The sequence below is a fragment of the Phascolarctos cinereus genome, unplaced genomic scaffold (genome assembly GCF_003287225.1).
Source record: "Phascolarctos cinereus isolate Bilbo 61053 unplaced genomic scaffold, phaCin_HiC Scaffold_4;HRSCAF=312, whole genome shotgun sequence".
NCBI classification, from domain to species: domain Eukaryota; kingdom Metazoa; phylum Chordata; class Mammalia; order Diprotodontia; family Phascolarctidae; genus Phascolarctos; species Phascolarctos cinereus.
This window is the reverse complement of record NW_027555847.1, coordinates 84,138,172-84,164,034: the sequence shown is the minus strand read 5'-3', so window position 1 is coordinate 84,164,034 and position 25,863 is coordinate 84,138,172. Positions and strand designations below refer to the sequence as shown.

Below are 25,863 nucleotides of genomic sequence, written 5' to 3'. Positions count from 1 at the left end.
TAAAGGATTTTATTCACCTTGGTAAGGAGTAATGCCACTTCATCATATGAGATAGGGGTAAAGGAGGAGAGTGTGAATGATGGGAGGAGGATGTGGGAGAAGAGAAGAGCTTGACATGAACGGCCTCAATGTTTTCTGTAAAATAAGCAAGGACCTCAGCTGAAAGTAGGAGGAAAGGAAGCATGGAAGGTCTAAGGAAGGATCCAGAGGACAGAACATTATGGCACTGCTAGATAAAGATCACAGTCCAGGCTGACTTTGGCCGCTGCAGTCCTTCCACTAGTCATGAATCCATCCAACTGCATTTTCATCTAGTCAACAGCCATTCATGTTGTCCAAAAGGAAATCAAGAGAAGCTTCATCGAAACCCAAGATGTCCAGGATCCCTACAATGAGTCACCCTTCTAACTCTGTTTAACAGAAAGGGAATGGAGTTAGTCTGGCAGGAGTAGACTGCCGGTTAATCTCTCAGCGCTCTTTCTTTTCAATTTTATGGAGCCCTAAAGCCTCATTGCAGAGGCATCTTGGAGTCAGATCCCTTCTCCCTCCCCCATCCTGCACCTTGTATGGATGGTCACCGGAATGGATCTTGTGTCCTGTCTTTCAGTCTGGGTCTTTGTTCTGCCATTGAGTGTCTGACCACAGCCAGAAGCTTCCTATACTTCAAGGAGGGTGGGGAGAAAGGAAAGGGGTTTGTCACGATCAAGGATACAGCAAAGTCCCTGAGTCAGGCACCCCTTTATGACCTCATAGGCACTTCCTAGCTCTCCTGCTTAGACCAGGCCACGGTTGTCAAAGCAGGTCAGAGGGTGACAGCTACTTGCCTCCACACCATGGGATGTGTAGCCTGTGTAAGGGCTGGGCTAGGTTGGAAAGTGGAGGGAGAGTGGGGTGGCAGCTTTCGATCCTGGAGATCCTGCTTCTGGTGGGGAGGGTGGTGGGAGGGAAAGACAGACTGACCTAGAAAGGCGAGAGAGCGGGTTCTGGAAGGCTCTAAGTAAATCTGGGATCTAGGGGCCAGGGGCTAGGCCACAGGAAGAATGGCCACTCAATGCCAGCATCTCCCAGCCCACTCTTCTCATCTGTCCCCTTTCCTTCCTTTTCTTGCCCCGCTTGTGGCACAGCAGTGTAGTAAAGAATCTGAAAATGAATGTAACGACTTTGAAGAAAAAAACATGGTAGGTGAAGACTGGGCATTTCCTTAGGGTGGGTTGGGAGGGGGCAGAAATCATCTCTCAGGCTGGAGAAGAGGGAATCAGTCCTGTAGGGGGATCCAGAGCTCTGAGTAGCACACTTTCTTGGCACCAGGGAGCTGTGTTTGACTGTGTCTTGGACAGATGGTGGAGGAAGGAAGACGTGGCAAGCCTTGAATCATAGGTCATGTGCAGCTGGTAGGGAGTGGAAAATTAGAGGCGTCAGATGTCTGGGAATAGGATGGGGACTGGAGATGAGTCCATGGGAGCTCAAGACTGGGCCTGACGTGAGAACATTGGATTCTCCTCCAGTAAGGTAGGAGAGGAGTCGGGGTGCTTTCTGCCAGGCCAAGGAGTCCCTCCTAGCTCTGCCCTACCTACTCACTGCAACAGATACAGACGAAGGAAGCTGTGAGCTGGAAGATTCAGGCATGGTGGCAAGGAAAGTTGGTCCAATGGGCACTGCTACACGCATCCCTCCAAGCCTGGATCAGGCAGTGTTGGTGGATGGCATATGCAAGACTAGTGGAGAGAAGGTGACAGGCAGTGCTACTGCTGTGTGCCCCACAGGAGCGGGCCCTGGTGAAGCTCCAACACTAACCCACACGTGGCACATCCACTAGGACTGCCGCCACTCTGCCACCTGCTTCATCCAGTCTTGCTGGCAGCACGGTTGTCAGAGGCGTAAAAACAATGTACCCAGCCAGCTTGAGGCGGCATGCAAATGTCTGGCATTTGACACCAAAATCCTAATGGTTTAAGGGGCAGTTGGGCCTGGTGGGGAGAGGGCACTAGACCTCCTTTGCCCAATAAAGGACATCCTCAGGCCCACTATCTCCTTCACTGACTCTTCATTCCCTCAAAATGTAGATGTGACCCCCTCTTGTCTCTATGCCTTCTCCTCGGTGATCTCATCTACTCCCCTAGCATAAAGTCGGACGCGTGGGCTCAAATCCAAAAGAAAGTGGAGATCTTAGTGGACTGCAAACTCTAGACAATGAGGGAACACAGCAGCCAGAAGATCGCCACATTTTGTGATGCACTGAAACACATTTAGAGCATGACAGCTAAAAATCCCACTGTCCTCTGCTTGGTGGGGGTGGTGAGGAGGCCTGATCTGGGACATCCCACTCGGCTCTGGGAGCTGTTTTAGAAAGAGAGCGCTGATGAACTGGAGAGTATCCAAAGGATGGAGATCACGATGGTGAGGTGACTAAATGCCACGTCCATAAAAGGATAACCAAAGAAACTCAAGATGTTTAACCTGGAGAAGAAACAAGGCTTTGCAAGGAGAGCTACCAGAGGGGAGGACATGACAGTCACTCTCAAGTATTTGGAGGGAGTGCAAGGAAGAGAGAATAATGGGTAGAAATTTTAGAAGCAGATTTCAGCTCTTACAAGGAAAAACTTTCTAAAAATTAGAATGATCAAAAAGTGAAATCAGCCGTCTTTCTTAAAGTCTTCAAGCTTTATTTGAGACAGGATTCTTGGTCAGGTATAAGGTACCTAGGTGGCTAGAGCACTGGGTTTGTAGTCAGGAAGACCCGAGTCCAAGTTCTTCTTCTGGCACTACCTAACCCTTCTTAGCCTGCTTTCTAATCTGTAAAACGAGGGCACTGGACTACAATGTACTTTCCAGCTCCAGACCTATGGTCCCTTCCAACTGATTCTGACTGCCAAATGTGATTTCCAGCCCTGAATAACCTGTTTCCTGAGGTCCTAGATCCATCTCCAACTACTAACCAGATACACACCCACTTGAGAATGCCACTGGCGTCTCAAGAGTCATCAACCAGCTTTCCTCAACTTTTGTATTTCTGCTGCTGGCAGCATCACCACCCTTCCCCAACTCGCCAGGGTCAAACACCTTTACTCCCACATCCAATCCTTTTCCCAAGTTTTGGTCATTCTCACCTCTGGGTGTCTCACATCCAGATCCTTCCTTTCTCTTGAATGCCATCACTCCTGTGCAAGCTCTCATCTGACTGGTCTGCTACTGGCACAGGGACTGAACACTTGGTCAGAAAGAGGACTCATAGGAACCCCATGCTAGCACTGGGCACAGGACTGGATGCCACTTGACTGCTGTCACCAATAATCCAGTTCGAGGTCACCGTCACGAGGGAACAGCGGCCCTACCTGGTACAAGCAGAGCGTGGACCTGGAGGGCAGTGACCAGACCTCTCACATCACTCTGGGGGCACTACAGAACTCAGATCAAGCTGCAAAAAGCAGGACATCATAGAAGCCCTGGCCAATCATCCAACTCTTAACATCAAGTCCACATTCAAGAAATAGACTGGAAAAATGAGCGAGCAACAAAAAAGGAACCTGACCATTCAAAGCTACTAAGGTGACAGGGGAGCTCTAGATAGAAAGTCAGAAGAGGGCAATGACTTGAAAACATCTACAAGCAAAGCCTTGGGTGGTGATGGAGAGGGGGGCAGAATGCAGATTGGACAAAAGCCCAACAAGAGTTCCTAGAAAAGCTAAAGGAATAAAAGAGCAATTGGGAAAAGGAATGACAGTTATGCAAGAAAATTATGGAAGACAACAGTTTGGTAAAAGAGGCACAAAAAATACTGAAGAAAATAACTTCTTAAAAACTAGAATTGGCTAAATGGTAAAAGTGGTAAAAAAAAACCTTACTGAAGAAAATATCTCCTTAAAAACTAGAATTGGTCAAAGGGAAGCTAATGACTACATAAGCTATCAAGAAATAATAGAACAAAGTCAAAAGAATGAAAAAAATTGAAGAAACTGAAATATTTCATAGGAAAAACAACTGATGAAAATAGATTGAGATAATTTAAGAATAACTGGATCACCTGAAAGCCATGATCAAAAAAATAACCTAGACATAGTATTTCAAGAAATTATAAAGGAAAGCTGCCTGGATATCCTAAAACTAAAAGGCAAAACAGAAATGGAAAGAATCCACTGATTACCTCCCAAAAAAGATCCCCAAAGGAAAACTCCCAGGAATATCACAGTCAAAATCCAGAGCTCCCTGGTCAAGAATAAAATACTGAAAGCGGCCAGAAAGAAATAATTCAAATGCCATGGAGCTACAGTAAGGATGCAGCTATAAAGCACTGCAGGGTTTAGAATATGATACTGCAGAAGGCAAACAACCTAAGATTACAACCAAGAATAACCTAGCTAGCAAAACTGAGTATAATCCTTCAGGAGACAAATGGATATTTAATGAAATAGAGAACTTTCAAGCATTCCTAATCAAAAGACCAGAGCTGAAAAAGAATATTTAACATTCAAACATAATACTCAAGAAAAACATAAAAAGGTAAAGATGCATGAGAAATCACAAGGAACTTAACATGGTTAAACTGTTCACATTCCCATATGGCAAGATGATACATGTAACCCCTAAGAATATCAGTAGGTCAATTAGAAGGAATATATTATGTTGACATGTTCTCAAAAGAATAAAAGCATGAGAAAGAGGGATGCCCTGAGAGAAGGGAGAGGAAGAATGGAAAAAATTATCTCACATAAGAGAGGTGCATGAGGAGCAGACAATGCTTGAGCTTTACTCTCATCTAAACTAGTTCAAGGAAAGAGTTTATATGCACACACAGCTGGATATAGAAATTCCCTTTACTCAACAGAGAAGTAAGAGGGGAAAGGGGCTAAAAGAGAGTGTAGAGGGATAACGGTGAGGATAGATTAAGGGAGGCAGTGGTCTGAAGTGAAAAACCACAGCTGGCATAAGTTAAATGGTGGAAAAGATGAAAAGAGGCTTCCTGGAGAAGGTAGCATCTGAGCCTCTGAGGAAAAATCAATTCATTAATTTATTAACCTGTGCGCCAGGTGCTAGGAGTAAGGACAAAGGGACGCTGTCCCACCCCTTAAGCAGCTACCATCCCATTTAAGTAGAGAAAAATAGGGTTAAAGATGTAAAAGTCAACCATATCATGTTATATACATGAGCAAATCAAGGCACAGAGAAATGAAGTGACTTGTTCCAGATCAAAAGGGCCAAGGAAAGAATCTGAACCCGGCTCCTGAGCCCGTCATTTTCCTTGATATCATGCTACCTCTTACTGACTAACCACTATGTGAATAAGAACTGCAAAATATCTGGGAAAATATGGGGCAGCTAGGTGGCACAGTGGATAAAGCGCCAGCCTTAGAGTCAGGAGGACTGGAGTTCAAATGCGGCTTCAGACACTTGACACTAGCTGTGTGACCCTGGGCAAGTCACTTAACCCCTATTGCCTCACCAAAAAAAAAAATCTGGAAAAATAAACAGAAAAGTAAAATGGTTTGTAGGTGGATACAGAAACATAGGACATCATTTCTATGCTATTCAATCGAACATGTTTTTTAAAAAGTTCTTGGTGGAGCTCTGCTGTCAGTGGGGATACTCTCTCTAGCAGTATGCATTGCCACCCATTCACACTTCCTCATTCTTTACTATTGGCATCCAGGTACTTCCAAAAGCTCTCCATGGAGCAGCTGCCCAACGTCCACATTCTGTGGGTTACCAATGCAGCATCTGGATTATCTTTCACTTGCTATGGGCCCTATCTGCCTCTTCTGATGCTCCATTTCCTGAATAACCCTTAAACCAATCTTCAATATGCTGTAGCTGTCTTACATCCACCATGTATGTCTCCACTGCCCTGAGTCTCCCATCTTTATTTTGGGGGGAATGTGGGTATTCCATATTGTGTAGACACAGGGGATCGCTGGAAAGATGCTTTTGTTCAAAGGTGGGTTTTTATGTCTGTCAGGGAACAGATGATTAGAAGTGCAAGACCTAAATGTAATTCAATCAATCCACTCTCTTCTTCTGAACGTGGGTCTAACTCCTTGCCCATCTACAGTGCCTATTCAAGATGTATGTGCTGACATAATGGACCGCATTCCCAGCTGCGTGTCAGGCAATAGGCCCATCTTCTTGCATTTGGCTTTCTCCTACTGAATTGTTAGGCTGACCACTTTGGAAAGGGAATGAATTTCATGGAGGGGGTCCTATGACTCCGGGGCTTGATGCAATCAACAAGACATCATCAGAAAATAAAAGCATTTGGAGGAGCTCAGTAGCCTATAAAGAACCCTTCTTCCACTTCAGCTGCATAAGATGTTCTGTGATGGAGGCCAATACCTTTGCTTAGCAGTCTTCTCCCTGCTTTAGACTTCACTTGCAGTACAGAACTGGAGGATTGCTGAACAAAATTCTCTCTCTGGCTGCATTTATCAAACCAGGAGAATGTTTAAAGGTGGTCTAATACTCCTTAAAAATTATCATCAACAAATGAACAACACAGTGAGTTCTTGTATCATTTCAGGCAGGAGTGGGGAAGAATGTTTTCTGTGGAGTCCTAGAGCTACCCCCCCACCCCCAATGGTGGTAAAGGGGACAGCAAGGCCTGACCCAGGCCACGTGGTGTCCAGAGAAAGGGAGGGAGGGTTCTGGGGAGAGTGAAAGGAGTCAGGTAAGAAGGTGTGAGGTTCTCATCCAGGGCCTAGAATGCGGGCAGGGTCTAAGGATGGGGATGACAGAGCTAGGACAGGGACAGTGAAGACAGAGACAAAAGGTAAGAGATAACAGAAGGGGGGAACAAGGGGAGGGGCTCTGGGCCTGAGTAGGCTCTTGTCCTGCTCCACTCTGGCCTAGGACAAGGCAGCCATCAAGATCCAGGCCTGGTGGCGGGGGACCCTCCTGCGACAGAGCCTGCTGCACGCAGCCCTCTGCGCCTGGATCATCCAGTGCTGGTGGCGGGTAGCTCACGTGCGATTAGTAGAGCGGCGTCGCTGGATAGCGCTGCAGCTCTACACAAGGCGAGAGTGGGCCGTGGTGCAGCTTCAGGCCATGGTCCACATGTGGCGAGTGCGACGGCGCTACCTGAGGGCTCAGGCCGCGGCTCGCCTGATCCAGACGCGCTGGCGCAGCTGCCTGGCCCGCGGGCTCCTGTGTGGGCACTACCAGATCACGGCCACAGGCCTGGCAATGGACATGAGGGTCTTCATTGCCTAGAGCCCGATCTTCCCTCTCCAATAAAGGATTCTGTGTGACCCAACCTCTTCCCTCCTGCCCTGCATCCTCCCCTGTGCTGCCTCAGGCACCAGGCTTAGAATCAGCAAGACCCAACGTCAAATCCTCCTCAGACACTAATCAGCTGAGTGACCTTGGGCAAGGCACTTAACCTGTTTGCCTCAGTTTCCTCATCTGTAAAACTGAAGCTAACAACAGCATCGGCCTCACAGGGTTGTAGTGAGGATACACACATACACAGCACTTTGCAAACCTTAAAGTGTTACATACATGCTGGTTATCATCCTCCTCCTCTGGCTCTCGCCAGCTGCTTCTACGTATGTCACATCTCTGTCCATCCCCAAGTCTCTCCTCCTCTCTGCTCCCATGGCTGGGAAACCATTTCCACTTCTGGGCCTCTGGTGAAGGGTGAGGCACTAAAGCTCCGCAAGGTGATGGGGACGAGAGCTGGGCATCTGGGGCCTGGACCAAGCCACAGGCTAATTTAATACAAACAGTGGGGGCAGAGAAGAGATTTAAATAGAGAGGAAAGGGCTTTGGAAGAAGGAGTCAGGAACCCGCGGCAGCAGCAGGAGGCACTCTCCGCAGGGGGATGATGCACACCGAGTTCTTGGCATCTTTGACTTGCCACCAGCGTCCCAACCTGTGGGGAGAGGGAGCACCTGAGGCCGAGGCCTCGAGGCCTTCCCTCTGCAGCTTCCTCGGCTTGTCCCCCGCCTACTTCCTTCGACTGTCCCAGCTCTAGTCCCAGCCCACTCCCCACCAGCTCCCGCCTCAGACTAGAGGGACCTGGCTAACGGGGCTCCCCAACACTACGGACCTGTGCTCCTTCCCAACGCCTGCCACCAGGAAGTCTCCCGTGCTGGAGAATTTGAGGCTGTTGATGAAGCCAACCTAAAGGGCAGGATGGAGAAGGGTGAATGGGAACCAGAATACTACCTCATTCCCATCAGTCTGAGCCCCCCATCTCCTCACCTGGGCCGACTACTCACCAAAGGGATGTCCCAGAGTGGTTCCAGCTTCCGGAAACCCTCTGAACACTGCCAGAGTCGCACAAAGGAGCTGTGAGATCCTGGGGGTGGGGAAGGAGAAAACACAAAAACTGACGGGGCCAGGTAGGGAAAGTAAGCCAGAAACCTCCAGCCCCCTGCTGCGTGACCTTTCTTTTTCAAGGCAGACACCCTGTGCCCAAGAAGGCCTAGGGGACAGCTGTCCTCAGCACTGGCCAGTTCTGCCCAACACTGTCCCAGACATTAACTCTCTTAAGACTTGAGTTGCAGAACAATTACCGTCTGCCTGGATAAAGGGGGGTTTCCTCAATTACTGTTCTCTACATCAATGAAAGGCTGTCCCCCAACCACATCCCAAACAATGATTCTACAGTCTGGCCAAACTGAATCACCCAACGGACTTGTGCCAACCTCCTCCCTTCAATGGCCATGAGCCTCACAAGTCCCCATTTCCTCCCGGCAGCGGCCACCAAAATGCCCACTACACCTTCTCTACCCTCTGTTTTTCATTCTGCCCCTTGGGGCCAGGCAGAATTCTGCTTGCTGATCAATCTTTCCCAGGAAAGCTGGGCCCAGCTCAGGCACTGCCTCCTCCATGAAAGGGCAACATTTCCCAGCTGCTTCTCTGAAGCACATTTCTCCTGGTCCATTAAAATTTCTAGCAGAACTCAAGTCACTTCTCAAAAACCCAATAAATCATTTTTCTTCCTCATGTCTTGCTTCTGCACTCCCAACCCCCAGGTTCTACCTCCTCTCCCTGACTTCTGGTCTTCACCTCATGCGCCACGGCGGTCTCAGGAGTTTGACATTTCACTGGCCAATAGCATGGTCTGGGTGGCCGTGCACCCACTGGATGCCTAAGGGCCCTTCCAACTTCCAGACTGTCCCTCAAGAGCACTTCCCTGAACACTCTGGCCCAAAGTGAATTTTCCCTCCTCTGATCCCCTAGTGCTCTGGCCATGCGTGCATCTTCTCTCTTTACCAGACTGGCAGCTCCTTGAGGACAGTATCTTATTTATCTTTGTAGCTCCCAGAGCAAAGAGTCCTAAACTGAGTACAGGGAACGTGGATGTGAGGTCAGGAGATTAATTCCAATCTCCGCATGCCCGGAGGGCACTGCTGTTGGCCAAGTAGATAACACTCCAGAGACTAATCCATGTTTCCTTAGGTCATTCCTTTCCTTTCTCTGGGGCTCAGTGTCCTCACATGCAACATAAGAGAGCTGGACTACTGCTCTTTCCACTAGAAATCCTGGGATCCCACGCCCTCTCAGGGTTTCTAAAGGAGAATACTGGACTGGGCCCAGAGGCTGAATTTCCATGAGCCTCAGTTTCCTTATTTGTAAAACAAAACAAAAAACCCTAACAACACTGTCAGCAGACTCAAAGTCAGTGCCAGAAGGAAGGCTTACAGATGAGGAAACTGAGGCACGATGGAGGCGACTACCTTGCCCCCAGGTCCTAGAGCCAGAGCTTGAACCTCAGCCTCCTGCCTCTGAGGCTCTAAGGGGGGTGGCTGCCTAGTTCTGTGGGGTCATACGCGGCTGCTCATCGCTGCAAGGGACGGCAGCCTTTCCTGTAGTTCTGCAGGAGCAGGGCCCTCACCAAGGCTCCCCCAGGACGGCCTGGGCCCACATTCGAGCAGCAGCCAGACCATGAGCACACATGAGCATCCAGGGGGTCACATTCTATGACAATCTGGAGGACATGACCAGGATGGCAAGAAGGCCAGAAACCAAACCATCTGGGCACGGGGTAAACGAGCTAAGGGACAGCTAGGTGGCGCAGTGTATAGAGCACCGGCCCTAAAGCCAGGAGAACCCGAGTTCAAATCCAGCCTCAGACCAAACACTTGACACTTACTAGCTGTGTGACCCTGGGCAAGTCTCTTAACCCCAACTGCCTAACCACAAAACAACAAAAAACAAAACCGAGATGGGCAGGGTTCATGGACATCTGCTCTGGATTATCCAAAGGGCTGCCAGGTAGAAGAGGGATCAGATTTGTCTTACTTGAGCCCCAAATTAGGAGCAATGGCAGAAGCAGCAGGAAGGCCGACTCCTGACCCTCAGAGCTGCTTAGTGTTGGAGGGGCCGCCCCCAGAGGCAGTGAGCTCTCCATCTCCTGTGGGGGAGCAGCGGGCTTCTCCTTGGGCAGAGGCTAGCAGGCCACCAGTTTGTTAGGAATTCCTACTAGACAAAGGTCTGGCCTTTCAGGTTCTATGATTTAACCAGGGCTCCTCGGACTGGGATGAGGAGAGTGAGAAGATTGGAAGCAAGTCTCTTAAGCTGTATGAGGCTCTTCATACCTCTGTCCTGAGGCAAGGGCTTTATCAACCTTCAAGGGCTAGAGACGATGAGCGCCCTTACACCTGGTGTTATGAACTCAAGGAAGAAGGCATTTTTCCAGACCTCAATTAAAAAAACCCCAAATAATAAAACAAAAACCAAAACAACAATAGAAACAACTGAAGCAAGGGGAGGCCATCAGCCTAGCCCACAAGGCTGCTGAAAGCCACTGGCCCTAAGCCTGCCCCAGAGAGGGGAGAAATCCCTGCATGGTAGTCTGGGGTTCAAACCAACCTGAGGCCACAAGGTCCGTGTTGAGCAGTGCTGTCACCGATGACACCCAGTACGGCTGCTCCAAGCCTTCTTCTCCACGCATCCCATGGGCTTTTTGTTGTAGGGTGAGAGGCCGCTTCTTGGAGAGACCCCACAGAGCCAACGAGCTTTAGACAGGGAGGTGAAGTTAGCGGGGGAGATGGAAGGCAGGAAGGGCTGAAGTGAGGGTGACCAGGCAGGGGACAGTGCATCTGTTCACATACTGGTGGGGGTGGGGAGGAGGATGTGGCTGCTGGGGGAACCCTTACCCATCCTCTGAACCAGATATCATGTGTTCCTCATTGATAAGCTGGATGCAGTCAATAGAGCCTCTGAAAGAAGAAATGGGGTTTGAGAGGAAAGCCACACCATCCCCTCCCCAGGTCCCTCCCTGATTTGGGGAGGTTGGTATGACACACATGTTCTTCCTCATTCCCACCCGCTTACTGGTGGCCGTAGAAGACCAACTGTGACTCCTCGGGAATCTTCCAGACACGGACGGTGCCATCACGGCCACCTGCTGTCACGCAGCTCTCCCGGCTCAGTCCATCCAGGGCCATCACAGCGTCCTGGTGCCCAAAACTGGGGCAAAGAGAGGAGAAAGGATCAGCCCCAAAGCAGCATCTAGGGTGCAGAGCCTCATCAAGTCAGAAGACACGCGTGATGTTGTGCTCAGGCTGCATCATCCTGGACAGGTCACTTCTCCGGGAGCTGCTTCTTTGTGGCTGGCTGATCTCTTGGGTCCCCTCCCACTCTAGCTCAATGATCCAATGTGCTAAGCCTCGCCCTGGACTCTGAATCCACTGCTGCCCTTGGGGAGCTTAACGTCCAGCAAGAAAGCCAAGACACAGGCAGCAGAAAAGTGAAATGAGAGACTGATGGGGGAGGGTGAGAGGTGTGCTCAGTGCCACTGGAGGGCACGGTCAGCCAGGGCAACCAGAGCTCAGAGCAGAGGCGGGGCTGGGCACCCCAGGGTGCATAGCAGTCAGACTCTAAAGGATGGGAAGGAAGGAAGGGGCCAGGGCAGCAGCAGCACTGCAGGGAGTGCAAACAGGTAAGAGGCGCGTTGGGGAAAGGGCAAAAAGACTGGTGGTGGCTTGGGGAGCATCTGTGCCCCTGGCTAAAAGTCACAGCCTCTCTAGGTTCCACTTTCCCCCCTCTGTCAAATGAAGAAATCTTGCTCTAAATCCTAGAAACCTCCTAACTCTGAGGCCTCAGGCACGTCCTTCCCCTCCCTGGCCCTCAGCTCCCTCCCAGCTCCTTTCCATATCACAATGCTAGGATCAATCAGTGTCAAGGACTCCGGGGAGAGGAGGCTAGAGACGAGATGGAGCCTGGGGCCAATGACGAGGAACCTCAAAAGCCTGGCTGAGGAGTTTCGCCTGGGATGCCTTCCTCCCCATGGGAAGTGCTGTTCCAGACAGCCAGCCTCCCACTCACAGGGTCTCTACGTAGGCATTCTCGGCCACGTTCCACGCCTTCACAGAGCGGTCGTGGGACGTGCTGTACAGCTGGTGGGTGCCCTTCCGAAATGCCAGGCCCTAAATGAGGCAAGGGGAGAGTCAGGTATTAGGGCAGCCAGAGCTCAGGGGAAGAGGCCAGAGTTAGACAGAAAGGGAAGAGCTTCCCTAAGGGTAAGCTTACCAGCATGGTAGGGGTACTGGCCCTGCCTGAAGACAGAAGGAAGGCTTTAATGGCCTCACAAAATCCTATTTGCAGCTAGAAGATTCTAGAACAAGCCCTCAGGAACCAGGGAGATGGGGGTCTCCTGAGCCCCACCTCTCCCGTTCCTAACCCTCTTACCGACACTGCATCCCGGTGCCCTGTGAAGGTACAGAGGTGCTTGCAGGTATCTGTGTCCCAGATCAGGATCAGCTTATTCCTGTCTCCTGTGGCCTAGGGGAACAAGAATGCACAGTTCTGGGAGGCCTCATGCCCAGCCCCCTACCTGCCCTCCCCGTCTGATGCTCCCAGCGGGCTCTCTTACCAGGTATTTGCCGTCTGAGGAGATAGCCATGCAGAGGACGTGGTCGGCGTGCCCGGGCGCCTGGCCCTCGGCTCCCTTCTTCACCCTCCGTATCTGGTGCAGCTTCTTCCCACTCTCCACACTCCCTGCAGTGGTAGGGAGGAAGGTGTAAGGAGAGAGCACTGCCGAGGGCTGGAGACTGCCTGCTGGCCCTCTTCTGATGGCAGACAGAGGAGAAAGCCGGGGCAGATATGAGAATGAGACCCAAGAGTCTCACGTTCCAGAACTCCCCACCCACTTGAATGGCCCTGGCTGCGGAGGGAGGGGTTCTGCCCCTGACTGGGGAAGGGGAAGGGAGGAAGAAAGACAGCCTGGTCTCCTGTGCACAGGACAAGCCCCACCTTGGGTGTCCCTGGTCACTCACATTTGATGATGGTGCAGTCTTTGGCTCCAGAGAAGATGGCCGAGTTGTCAGGGGTGATGACCAGGCACGTGACGGACAGCTGGTGGCCCCGAAGAACCCGGATGTCTGTGACCACCGGAGCCTGGATCTGCCAAGGAGAGGGGGCTTTGTCAGCTGGCACTAGAAGGAACAGTAAACTCCACAAGGGCCCCAAAGCTCCCAAAAACCTGAGGCTTCATTCTCCCCCGCTACGTTGGAGTGGAAACCACATGCAGGCCTGCAAGGGCAGCAAAGAAATAGAGAGCACTTCTTTGCTTGGTAGGTCAGACTGCCCCAAGTTTTATCAGACAATAATGACTGCGGACTGTTCTGGCCATTTCATGTCCATGTATCTGTTTCTATATCAATCAACCAGGAAAAGAAAGCTTCACATGTGAAGGGACAGACTGTTAGGTCCAGAATTGTCCAGAGTATCAAAATGAGGCTGCAGAAGCAAGGAGAAAAGCAGCCGATTTGAGAAAAGACAAGGCACTTAGGGGTCCCTGAAGGATCATTCAGGGCAAGCTGGTTCCACAGGTTAGTCAGCCCTTCCTGGGCTAGAAGAGTAGAGCGTCTTCTGGGGACTAAAGCAAGCATCGTGTAGTCACCAAGCTCCCAGAGAGACAGGTGTTTCAAAAACAAGTTTCTCAATGGAAACAGTTCAGCTCAGCTGGCTTCTCTAGGATGTGAGAGAGGGTGGGCGGTGGCTAGAGTAATGGACTCAGCGCCAGGTGAATATAACTACTGCTCAATGGCTGAGAAAAGAGGCCCAGGGAATGAGGAGGATTTACTGCAAGTCAAGCTGTAGACATGATTGCCTGACAATTTATTCCTTCAAGGTTCACAAAGGGTTTCTCTCAACACAGCCCTGGGAGGTGGAGGAAACAGGTCCAGAAAGAGGGAGTGCCCAGATCCCCGCTGAGTCAGGATCCCAACACCAGGCTCTCTCTCTCACTCACCTCCTTTGCCACCAGCTTCTGAAGTCGGCCTCTCTGCTCAAGCTGTGTGGGGAGAAGAAAGAGGATGATACTCTCAGGAGCCCTGTGGGCAGGGGGCAGGCCCACCCACCATGCTCAACCCTCCACTTACCACATCTTCCTTTAGACGCCCAGCCACCTGGTCATCCCCAAAGGCCTCTTCTTCAGCTTTCTCCTCCTCTGCCCAGGGCAGAACACAGACCAGGTAAGGACCCGGGGTGGGGCGAAGAAGTAATGCCCAAAGGCATCTTCACCCTCCACCCAAATTCTGCCTGGGACAGGTGCAGGGCCCAGGCAACTGCCTCATCTTCCCTCACGTTCCCCCTATGCCCCCAGGGCCCAACCCTCCCCATGGCTACACAGGCTGCCCCCTGATCTTTCCCAAGCCACTTCATAGCCTCAGTCTGTTTAAATAACTGTAGGCCCCTGGGGCTTCTTCCCTTCAGGGGGCCTATTAGAGTCTTCCCTTCTCTAACTCCCAGGGAAGTTAGCTTAGGACTTAGGCTGCCCCCCCTGCCAGGCTAAATGCCAGCACTGGCATCAATCACCCACCAGGTGGCCCAGGCCCAGCCACCCAAGGAAGTGTGGAGATGGCAGGGGATAAGGGGAGGGAGGGAGAGGAGATGGTGCTGTGGGGTAAGGCAGGTGGCTCCCAGAACCCCATGCTGGCTTCTTCACGCTGCAGGCCTAGAGGCAGCAATGCCCAGGAAAATGCCAGCAGTTTTGAATGTTCTAGTGAAGCCCAGAGAAGGCAGAAGAAGTGGCCCCCCACGCCAGGGAGGAGACACAGAATTCCCATCACATGGCCTTACCTTGCTGCCTCAATTGTTCTAAGTACAGCTTAGCCAGCCGGAGCTTCTTCTCCTGGGCAGTCTCCTCCAGCTCCTCATCTTCCTCTTCCTTTTTCCTAGTGTCCTCAGGGCTGGGGACACAGGAGAGAGTGGAAGTGAAAGAATCTGCCCCTTGCTCCAGGTAAAGTCACTTCTACAGCCAACACCTGCATATGCAGCTGCAGGCAGAGATGGGCTGGGCCCTTAGGGGAAACCCCAAGCACAGATTCAAGAAGCATTTATGGACAGTCTCTTTTCCAGGCACTGTGCAAGGCTCAGGCCACAAAGACATCCCTGAAAAGCCCTCATGGAGCATCTCTTCTATGAGGGGGAAATAGTACATACATGGAGAAGTCCATACACAGTGCACACAGAACAATACAAAGTAATCTGGGGGGTGAGAGGATGGGGCGGTTCTAATGACTGGAAATATCGTCTGTAGGGGGTGGCACCTGAGAACCTTCTGCTGTGAAGGTCTGCAAGGAGGAAGTGAGATGGAAGAGCAGTCCAGGCATGGGAACACAGACTGTGCCAAGGCAAGGGGGAACAAGCAGGACGCCGGTCTGGCTGGAACAGAGAGGGTACAAGGGGGAACAATGTATAATCTGCCTGGAAGGATAGGCTAGGGCCAGACTGTGAAGGGCTATGAAGGCCAAGCAGAGGATTTTGTATTTTATCCAAGAGGCAATGGGACCCATGGAAACTTCTGGAGCAGAGGGGTAACTTGGTGGGTCCTATGCTTTAAGAACATGAATTTGGCAGCTTTGTGGAGGATGGCTTGGAGGGGCAGCCTGATAATGACCTGAGTTAGCTTGGTAGCGGTATCATTTCCAGAGCCGGGTTACCCTTTCAATCATTCCCTCCATCCTTCTCTAATCTTCAGATCTCTATTTCGCTGGTTCTTTTCCTGCTGCCTAGAATCATATCATACCAGGTTGTCCCTAATCTTAAAAAGACATTAACCCTCAGGCTATTGTCCTATATCGTTGTTCCTTTTCATAGATAAACTCTTAGAAAAAGTCACCTGTAACCACTAATAGGCATAACTCCAAGGAGGTCAAAACAGAGGGAAAGGACCCTTAGGGACAAAAAGTATTTATAGCAGCACCTGTTGTTCTATTAAGAACTGGAAAAAAATGGTGGGTGCCCAACAATGAGGGGAATGGCTAACAAATGATGGTCTAGGAATGTAATGGGACATTGTGCTTTAAAACATTGGGGATTCAGAGAAATCTGGGAAAATGTGAGCACAACCAGTAGAATGACATACGCTATGATCACAATAACTGTAGAGGAAAGGCACTTCGAAAGGCTTCAGAGCCCTGATCAATGAAGGGAGCCAGCAGGACTCCAGAAAACCAATGAGGGAGGAAGCCTGCGTCTGACTTCTTGACAGAGAGGCAACGGACCTCCGTACACAGCGACATGTACGTTTTCAGACGTTATGACTTATTTTCCTCGACTCTAAGTATCTGTTACAAGGGAGGGCCCATGTGGGCGAGTAGCTGATCAGGAGTGATGGCAATAAGGAGGAGGAGGAGGAAGAATGGTGTCTATGAGACATTCAAAAATACTCAGAAGAGAGCAGCAGGAAGCTCACAGCAGGGCGGTTTTGTTACTACCAGGTTGGACTGCAAACACTTTCCCCCTTCAGACTGCCTTCACCTACCCCATACGTGTGTGTCCCCAGTTACTTACACCGTCACCCCATCAGAATGGAGGCTCCTTGAGGGCAAAGACTCTGGCTTTTCCCTCTCTCCTCAGGTTTTAGTACAGGCACTTAAGAAATGCTTGCTGACCGACTATTCTTCATATATTGAAATGCTGATGTTTGTTGATTTCATAATAAAAAACACAAGTGATTTGATAAGCCTCTACTGCCTCACCTCCTATTCACTTCTCAGCCCTGGCCACCTGGCTCCTGACCTTCCCACCCTCTCTCTGAGGCTAATCTTTTAACCCCTGAAGTCAATGGCTCCTTCTCAGTCTCATACTCCTGCACCCTCTCTGCTCCTCTCCTGGCTCTCCTCCTGGCTCTCCTCCTATCGTCTGATGGTTCCTTCCTCGCATCCTCTGAGGCACCACCATCTACATCCCAGGCACCTAAGTCCAGGGTCTGGGCCCTCTTCCCTCTGCTTTCTCTGATCAGCTCATTAGCTGCTGTAGGTTATGTTTTGATCTCCTTGTAAATAACTTCAGCCCCACCTCCCCAATTGCCTGGCTATCCCGTAGGCATCTCACAGAACCACAGAAAATGAGAGCTGGAAGGACCTCAGCAGGCGTTTTGTCCTACTGACAAAGTCATTCTGCCTCTGCTTGAAGACCTCCAAGCAGAGGGAGCCCACCAGTCCCACTCTGGGACCCCTCTGACTGTCGGCAAGCCCAAACCTATCTCTTTGCCACTCTCACCCCGGACTCCTGGGTCTGCTCTCTGCGACCAGATAGGCTGAGCCTAATCCCCTCCCCCCATGACAGCCTTTGGATTCTTGAAGACAGCTCACACATCCCCCATGGACTCTTCTTTTCTCCAGGCTAAACGTTCCCAGTTTCTTCAACCAATCCTCATGGGTCAGAGGCCATGGACTCAAGGCCCATCCTCACCCTTGTTGCCTTCCTATGACATTCTCCAATGTACCCAGGTCCTTCTTAAAGTGTGCTGCACAGAGATGAACACAGATGAGGTCTGGGGAAGGCAAAGACCCATGCCTGGAAGCCTCACCTCTTTATGCAGCCCAAGATCTCACTAGCTTCTTTTGGTTTCCACCTCACAATGCTGACTCATAGATCTTGCAGTCCATTGAAACCCTAAGATCCTTTTTTTGTGGGGGGGGAGCAGGGGGAGAATAACTGATATTTACCCATGCTTTCATATTTTACAAGTGTAAGATTTTTACATCTAACTATTGAATTTTATCTTACTGGGTTAGTCCCAATGCTCTATCCTTTCAAATCTTGATTTTGTCATTCAGCGTTGTTAGCTACCCCTCCAAGCTTTGTGACATTTGCTAATGTTGAGTAAGCCTTTCCAAGACACTGAAAAGAAATGTTGAACAGGACCAGGCCAGAGACCCCTGGGGTATCATGCTGGAGACCTCCTGCTACACTATTCTTTCTGCAGTTCTAGGCATGAGACTCACAAGATGACGGACCAGACATTTTCTCCAGGCTGCAATAACTCCCAATACCCCCCAAAGAGAAGTTATGTGTCAGGGGTGGAATCTGAAATGAATCCACGAGAAAGACAAGAAAGCAAAAACCCCAACAAGGTAAGAGCTGTATGAATTAACACTGGAGAATGCTCATTTTTAAGGTGTTCACTTAGTATTTTTCCTTAGCAGCCACCACACAACCACAGGACACGTAAACTGACCCATGGGCATGGGCTTGCGAGACACAGAGATTATGCTCCTGCTGCAGAGACTCTGACAGTGCACCTTACCACCCACCCAGCCCCCAATCCAACTACAATAAACTGCAGAAATTCACTCCCTCCAGTCGCATATGGAGGAGAGGAAGAGAATCCCATTTCCTTCTGCCCGGGTAATCTCCAAAGTACAGAACCCCAAGGCTGTAGAGTATCTACCCCGACATCACTGCGGCAGGAGGTCAGTTTTAAATGGTTGTACAGGGCCTGAAGGAAAAGAGGGTTAATCTTGTTGCATCTCTACTACCCTCATCCCCCCCAACTACCTAGGGCAGGGAGTGAGGCCAGTGAGGAATAAATTCCCCAACATGGGAGGAAGCTGAGGCAGCTCTGCCATCTAGCACTCAGGGGTGTACCCACCATCAAAAGGAAGGGAGTGTCCAAAAATGAGTGACAGCTGGAAATAAGGAAAACATGCAGATAAATTAATAGAGAGGCTACTAAAGTGAAGGAATCGTAAGTACTAAAGTATAAAAAGATCACAAACTTCTCTAAATAAATATTACCAGACAAAGGGCACTGCTAAGGATGATGATTTCACCCTTCAAAAAAGCGAAGGAACGAACAAGGTGAAATTCTACACCAGAGCTAATTTTCGTGAACAGTGAAGAACTGGTTTCGGATGTGAAAATGATTAGGAGGAACTGACTGCCCTTCCCAGAAACTGAGACAGAGGAGAGAAAAACTGGCCACGGTGGTCAGTAAGCATTTTTCAGCACCTCCTCTGCAGCAGGGACCACGCTAAGTGCTAGAACCTTAAATTTTGTGACGGAAGATTTTAAACGGTTCAAAGAGACTAAAATCCTACCGGGAAAGTCAGCCAGGGAGAGATGGGAAATTTCCCAGAAGGAAATTCTGAAGACATAAAGGAAAACAATTCTAATGAAGGGGAAGAATGGGGCTTGTCTTAAGAGATCGATGTGAAGGCACAGGGCACTCGCCAGCCAACTGACATATTTAAAAGGCATGTACCGAGAACCGCTGCAAAGTGAAGTACCAAGAACCTGGGATACAAGGTTTCCAGCTATGAAAGGACAGCCGCAACCAAACCGAGGGCTGTGGCCTGACAGCTAAGAACGGTCTCTGCACTTTGAAATCCAATAAAATCTTATTTCGAAATGTAAGCACCATTCTTAGCTCCTTGGCCAAACAGAAACAGGTGGCCCATCTAACCCCTGAAATAAACCATGCAGACTGAATCCCACCAGTACATAATGACCAAGCTTGGCCCCGAATGAGACCTCGGAGAAGGTCCTCCCTCCCATTTCTCCGAAGAACTGGCAGGCGAGAGGTATGGAACACTGTACCCAACATCTGACTTTTTCACTACAGTTGGCTGAACTTTTCCCTCCTCTATTTTATGGATCATTATAACGGATGGCTCTCTGGAAAGCTGAAGAATAAAGTGGGAGGTATAGGTGATATAAAAATAAAAGACACCAATAAAACTTTTTTTTTTTAATGCACAGGGGATGAACAAAAGTGTGGCATGGTCCTGTACCAATGGTGCCCTAAGTGCTACAAATGAGCTGAGGAAGCAATAAAGGTTTTTAAAACCTACATGGGGGCAGTGGAGGAAGGAGGATCAAATAAGAGATGGATGGGATGGCTGCTTGGGGCAAATGGGATGGTAACTGACAATACCTCTTCTTTTCCTTTCATTTTCTCTAACACAGAGAATAACCTTCCCACTGGAAACAAGAGAACAAAGAGAGCTAACAGGGAGCTGATACCCAAGATAAATAAGGGCAGAATAAAAGGGAATCTAGCTGCTCTAGATGAATTTGAACCACCTGACCTAGATGAATTCTACAATTCAGTACTGACAGAACTGGTAAGATGTGATTTCTGAGCCCACTGTTAATGATAATCTGAAAGATAATGGAGAATGGAAAAGATCCTACAGGCCTGGAACAGGGCAATGTCCCAAATTTTCAAAAGAAAGAGAAGAAAACAGTCTTCAAACTATGAGACAGAGAGCTTGACTTGGATTCCCGGGAAATTCCCAAATGTTTCATGAACATGTAAGAAAGAAAGTGAGAATGACCAAGAAGCAGCATGGCCTCATCAAGAACAAGCCACGCTAGGCTAGCCTTATGGCCTGCTGTCACATGGTCACTAAACAAGCAGTTTGAGAAATGCCACAGACATAGTTTATGCAGAGCTCAGTAAAGCATCTGCTACAGTGCTTCTCACCATCTCTGTGGAAAAGGTGGTGAGATGTGGACAAAAAGGTAACACAGAACCAGAATCAAAGTGCAGCTGTTAACGGCTCAAAGTCACCTTGGGCAGGAGGTCTCCAGGGGAGGGCCGCAGGGATCTGTGCCTGGCCCTGTGCCTCGATGTAGAGAGGGGACGGGAGGGACCTCCTGGTGCACAGCCTCTATTTTCTCAGTAAAACAGGAGGTGGGGCACTCTACTGAGAAAGTGAGGGACAGGGGAGGGTGTAAGGCCCGAGGATAGTACTAGGTCTCTTTCAAACTGCTGTCTAACCATGCCTCACCTACCCTATATTTTTTGAAGCTGATTTAAAAAAACAGCCCCAACTGTAGACTTGACACTGCAGAACCAAGCTTGGTCAGAGTGCTTCCCGCTCTGTAAGCTGTCCTCCATCAGAGCGCACACAAGTCTGTTTGTCCCCCTTACAAAGGCAAGCTGTTTCACATCTCTGCGCTGAGAGGCATCAGCCATGGCTATCCTGCTCCTGCTCAGGCCATTAGCTTGCTCTTTCCCATTGCTGTTTTATTTTATACTTCTGACCCCACTTTGAGATGCTCTCAGAAAACTGGAGCTCCTCCCAGCTGTTTATTTAATCAACTTGAGCGATCCGACCAATAATCAGAGAGGGTCCTCCTTCCAGACAGCAGACATTTTTCATGTTGTTTTTTGCATTTCTGGCACCTAGCATACATAGTAGGCACTTAATAAATGCTTGTTAATTAACTGACTGACTACAAACTCAAAATGAATCAGCAATAGGGTGTGGCATCAGCAATAGGGTGTGGCAGCCAAAAATGCTAATGTTGCTGCATTAAGAGGTAACAGTTTCTGGGAATGAGGAGGTGGTATCTCTCTGTGCCCTGGTCAGACCACACTCTCAACTTCAATAAGGGAGCTGGGTGGTATGGTGGACAAAGCTCTGGACCTGGAGTCAGGAACATTTGAGTTCAAATTTGGCTTCGGGCACCAGCTGTGTGACTCTGGGCAAGTCACTCGTCCCATGTCTGCCTCAATTTCCTCAAATGTAAAGTGGGGTAATACCAGTCCTGCCCTCTCAGCTGAGAGGGTTAAATGGAATATCTGTTAAGTACTTAGCACAGTGCTTGGCACACAGCAGGTACTTAATAATGCTTATTTCTTTCCCTCCTCCCTATGATCTTTCTGGGTACCAGTGTAAGCACACTGATAAGCTGAAGAGCATCCTGAACAGGGAGACCCGGATGGCGAAGAGGCTCAAATCCATTCCCTACATAAGGATCAAATGAAAGAACTGAAGGTGTTTAACCTGGAAAAGACTCAAGGGAGATGTCAACGTTGCCTTCAACTACCTGGAGGGCTGTCAGGTGGAAGAGGGATCAGACTTGTTCTGTCTGGCCTCCCCCCAAATTGACCACAAGACTCAGATCTAGCACTGGGAAGGGATCTTGGGGGCAATCAAGTCCAACACCTCCAATTTACAAATGAGGAAACTGAGGACTACAGAAATGAACTCTATAGCCCAGAATCACAAAGCCAGCGAGTATTTCTGAGGTAGAAGTCAGTTCCGGCCTTCCTGACTCCAAGCCCAGAGCTTAATCCATTATAGCACATTGCCTCTGGGTCTCCCTGCTTCCAATTTCTCTCCAATCTATCCCTATCAAGGTTAAAACTCTGACCATGCCACGCCCCTGCTCAAAAGCCTCCGGCCTTTCCAATGAAAGATAAACTCTGTTTCAGCATCTAGAGCCCTCCACAATCTGGCCCCACCCTGCCCTTCCACACTTCTCATCACTCCCTATCTCAGGTGCCCCAGTTCCCATCAAACTGGCCTATTTGCTGTTGCACACAGAGGATACCCACTTCCTCCCTCGGTGCCCCCACAGAGGTTCTCTTCCCTCCTTCTCTCTGCCTTTTGGAATCCCCAGCTATCTCTAAAGGCTCGGATCAGGGACTATTTCCTGCACAGCTGCACTATTTCCTCCTGACTCCTGGACTGGCTAAGACTCCTCCTCCAGTTTCCTGTCCCTACATATTACTTGGTATACACTTTTGTGTCATGGGTTGGATGAGCTGGTCCCCACACCGGCCATCCATCAAGGAGGGCCTGCGACATGATGGGAAGCCATGCACAAGAGTAGAACAAGATCGGCAGGCAGGAACGGGCCACCTTCCTTTCTGAGGTTTCCTTCCGTCTAGTCCAGGCCTGTACTTACTGCTCTCCAAAGGATTTCCAGTGGCTTGAGAAAAATGTAGAGGAAAACATTCTTTGTACATAGAGGAGATGCTTTGGCGGGCCCCAAGTTGCACAAGCCTGATCTAGTCTGTATATATCTTGTAAGCACCTAGTTACATACTCTCTCTCTCTTTTTTAGGATAGGCAATAGGGTTAAGTGACTTGCCCAAGGTCACACAGCTAGTAAGTGTTATGTGTCTGAGGCCGCATTTGAACTCAGGTCCTCCTGAATCCAGGGCCGGTGTTCTATCCACTGCCACCTAGCTGCCCCTAGTTACATACTCTCCCTCATTAGAATGTAAGATTCTCAAGGGCAGGGATAGCAGGTACTTTGCTTTGTATCTCGGCACTTAACACAATGCCTGGCACACAGCACGTGCTTAATAAATGCTCAAGTGATTTGCAGTGCACTACCGTTACTATATCATAAGAGGACAGATCTTTCAAGTATTTAAGTGTATGCCTTTTACTTACTTATCTTTGTAAAAGCTGTATCCCCTCCTCCCTGTAAAAGGTAAGTTCCTTGAGAGGAGAGCCTGTTTCATTTTTGTCTCTGTATCTCAATCACAGAACACAGAAAAGAAACTGAATACCTACTTGCTGGACTGATCTTGAACAAGTCACTTCCACTTTTGCAGAACTTATTTTCCACCTTGTACAAGGAAGGATTAAACTTGATTCATTCTTTTAACAAACATTTATTAAGTGTTTACTATGTGCTGAGGGCTAGGCTAAGTGCTAGGATACAAAGAAGGGCAAAACCCATAGTCCCTGCCCTCAATTCTGATAACAAAACCAAAAATGTAACATGCAAAAAACCGTACATACAAGATACATACAGTATAAATGGAAAATAATTTCAGAGGAAAGGCACTAAGCAGCGGAAAGGACAGGGAAAGGCCTCCTGCAGAAGGGGAGATCTGAGCTGACTACTGAAAAAAGCCAAGAAGTGAAGGCGAGGACTTAGAACACTCCAGGCGTGGCAGATGGAATGTCATGTTTGAGGAATAGCAAAAAGGCCAGTGCTGCTGGATCAGAGAATATGCAGAGGTATGAATAGTTAAAAGTAGAAGGGGTCAGGTTGTAAAGTGTTTTAAAAGCCAAACTCAGGATTTTATAGTTATTTTATATTTAACCTGGGAGGTAACAGGGAGCCTTTGGAGTTTCTGGATTGGGGGGTGGGGGGATACTAGGAATGAATGGCTTGGTCAGACTTTAAGAAGACCTTTTGACAGCTAAGTGGAGGACAGACCGACGTTAGGAAGAGACGGCTGGGAAGATGGAAGAGGATGGTGCTCTCAAAACTAACAGGAAAGTTTAAAAGAGGGGAGGGTTTTGAGAAAAGATAATGAGGTTTTTTGGACATGCTGAGTTTGAGGTGTCTACAAAAAAACTGGAGGTCGAGAGAGGGTCAGAGCTAGATAAAAAAAAATCTGAGAATCATCCACGTAGAGAAGATAACTGAACTCACAGATGCTAAAGAGATGACCAGGTGTGACAGTACATAGAGAGAAGGGAAGAGGGCCTAGGCCACTTGGGGAACCATGTGTAGGTTGGAAGAAGATCCAGCAAAGAAGACTTAGAGCAGTGAGAAAGGTAGGATGAGAATTAGAAGAGATCAGTGTCACAAAAACCTAGAGACTATTCATCGGTAGCCCTAGAGAAGATCATCATTAGAGGCAAAAGGTAAAGAGGTCAAGAAAGAGATTGAGAAAAAGCCATTAGATTTAGCGATTTGGTAACTATTGGTTCATTCAAACTAGTTAGTGTTCAACTTACTAAACATTTATTAAGTACCTAACATGTGTGTCCCCTGAGATGGGCCAAGGAATCTGGAGGCCAGCAGGTGGTAGGTGTTGGGGATACAAAGACAAAAAAAAAAACTAAACAGTTTGTGACCTCAAGGAGCTTAAATGTGAGGGGGAGTAAATAACATATACAAAGAAAATGCATATTTATACACACACCTACACATATAAGTATACACACAGAGGGGTAAACAACATGCACAAAGAATTGTACACACACACACACACAGTAATTTGCAAACCTTAGAGTCAGAGCACTGGACCAGGAGTCAGGAAGATCTGAGTTCTCCTCCAGCTTCAGAAACTGTCTTACCCTGGGCAAATCACTTAACCTCTGTCTGCCTGCCCCCCTGTCCTCATCTGTAAAGCGAGATCACTAACAGCACCTAACTCGAAGGGTTGCTGTGAGGATCCAACGAGACAGATATACTCTGGAAAGCGCTTTGCACATCTTAAACATTACAAATACACTCTAGCTACTGCTACTTCTGAAGTGGGGGTGGGGGAGGTGTGGAGCAGAGATGGGCTTTGAAGGAAGCTAGGGGAAGAAGGGGGTACACTCCCGGCATGGGGGCCAGGAGACCCTGGGATGGAAGGTCACGTCCGGGGGGCCATCGGCCAGGCGGGAAGCAGCCCCCTCGGCCCCAGCCCGCGGCCCGGCCCGCATACCTCTCCGGCTCCGAGTCGCTGGAAATCTCCTCGCTCAGCTTGGGTCTCTTCTTGGTACCTACCTTGGCCCGGGCCGGCTCCCCCTCAACGTCGGGCTGCCAAGAAAAGGGCCCCGCCCCCCGGTCAGAGGCTATGTCCGGGGGCAGCCGCAGGCTACGACCCCCGAGGGTGGCTGAGAGTGGCGAAGCGGGGGCCCAGGGGAGGGGGAGGAGCCCGGGCTGAACGCACCCGCTGGAGAAAGTTCACGGCCTCACCTTCCGCCGCCGCTTCCCCGCACCCGGGCCCGCCGGCCTCCCCCGCTTTCCCGAGGCCGCTACAGTCGCCGACATGTTGCCTCCACACTTCAGCCTAAGCGGCGCGAAGCTCACGTGGTGGCTGACCCGGAAGGCCTGGGCCACGCCCCTTATTCGCTGATAGGATCCTGCCTCATGGCCCCGCCTCTCTTCTCCCCTCATAGGACCCAGCTACAGCTATGGTCACGCCTCTGAGAC

General features: G+C 49.5%; 1 protein-coding gene and 1 pseudogene across 1 annotated transcript; one reads left to right on the top strand and one right to left on the bottom strand.

Moving 5' to 3' along the window:
* Positions 1-784: 784 nt before the first annotated feature.
* LOC110216938 (IQ domain-containing protein F6 pseudogene) lies at positions 785-7,197 on the top strand (annotated as a pseudogene).
* Positions 7,198-7,668: 471 nt separating this feature from the next.
* Positions 7,669-25,758, bottom strand: RRP9 (ribosomal RNA processing 9, U3 small nucleolar RNA binding protein). The gene is made up of 15 exons (XM_020999010.2): positions 25,627-25,758; positions 25,373-25,467; positions 15,022-15,131; positions 14,322-14,389; positions 14,192-14,233; positions 13,215-13,341; positions 12,812-12,936; positions 12,628-12,720; positions 12,265-12,365; positions 11,272-11,406; positions 11,094-11,156; positions 10,807-10,952; positions 8,208-8,287; positions 8,036-8,109; positions 7,669-7,858 (listed from the first exon to the last, which is right to left on the bottom strand). The coding sequence occupies exons 1-15, from the start codon at positions 25,699-25,701 to the stop codon at positions 7,765-7,767; spliced, it is 1,428 nt and encodes a 475-aa protein (XP_020854669.1). The 5' UTR covers positions 25,702-25,758; the 3' UTR covers positions 7,669-7,764.
* Positions 25,759-25,863: the final 105 nt, after the last annotated feature.

What these genes read in the sequence shown, in the direction of transcription:
- RRP9 (XM_020999010.2), bottom strand. Translation starts at nt 25,701, where the DNA reads ATGTCGGCGACTGTAGCGGCCTCGGGAAAGCGGGGGAGGCCGGCGGGC. An exon ending in CCTCAGACGGCAAATACCTG is followed by an intron (nt 12,721 to 12,811) that starts GTAAGAGAGCCC and finishes TTGTTCCCCTAG; the next exon opens with GCCACAGGAGACAGGAATAA. An exon ending in GGCGTTGGGAAGGAGCACAG is followed by an intron (nt 7,859 to 8,035) that starts GTCCGTAGTGTT and finishes CTCTCCCCACAG; the next exon opens with GTTGGGACGCTGGTGGCAAG.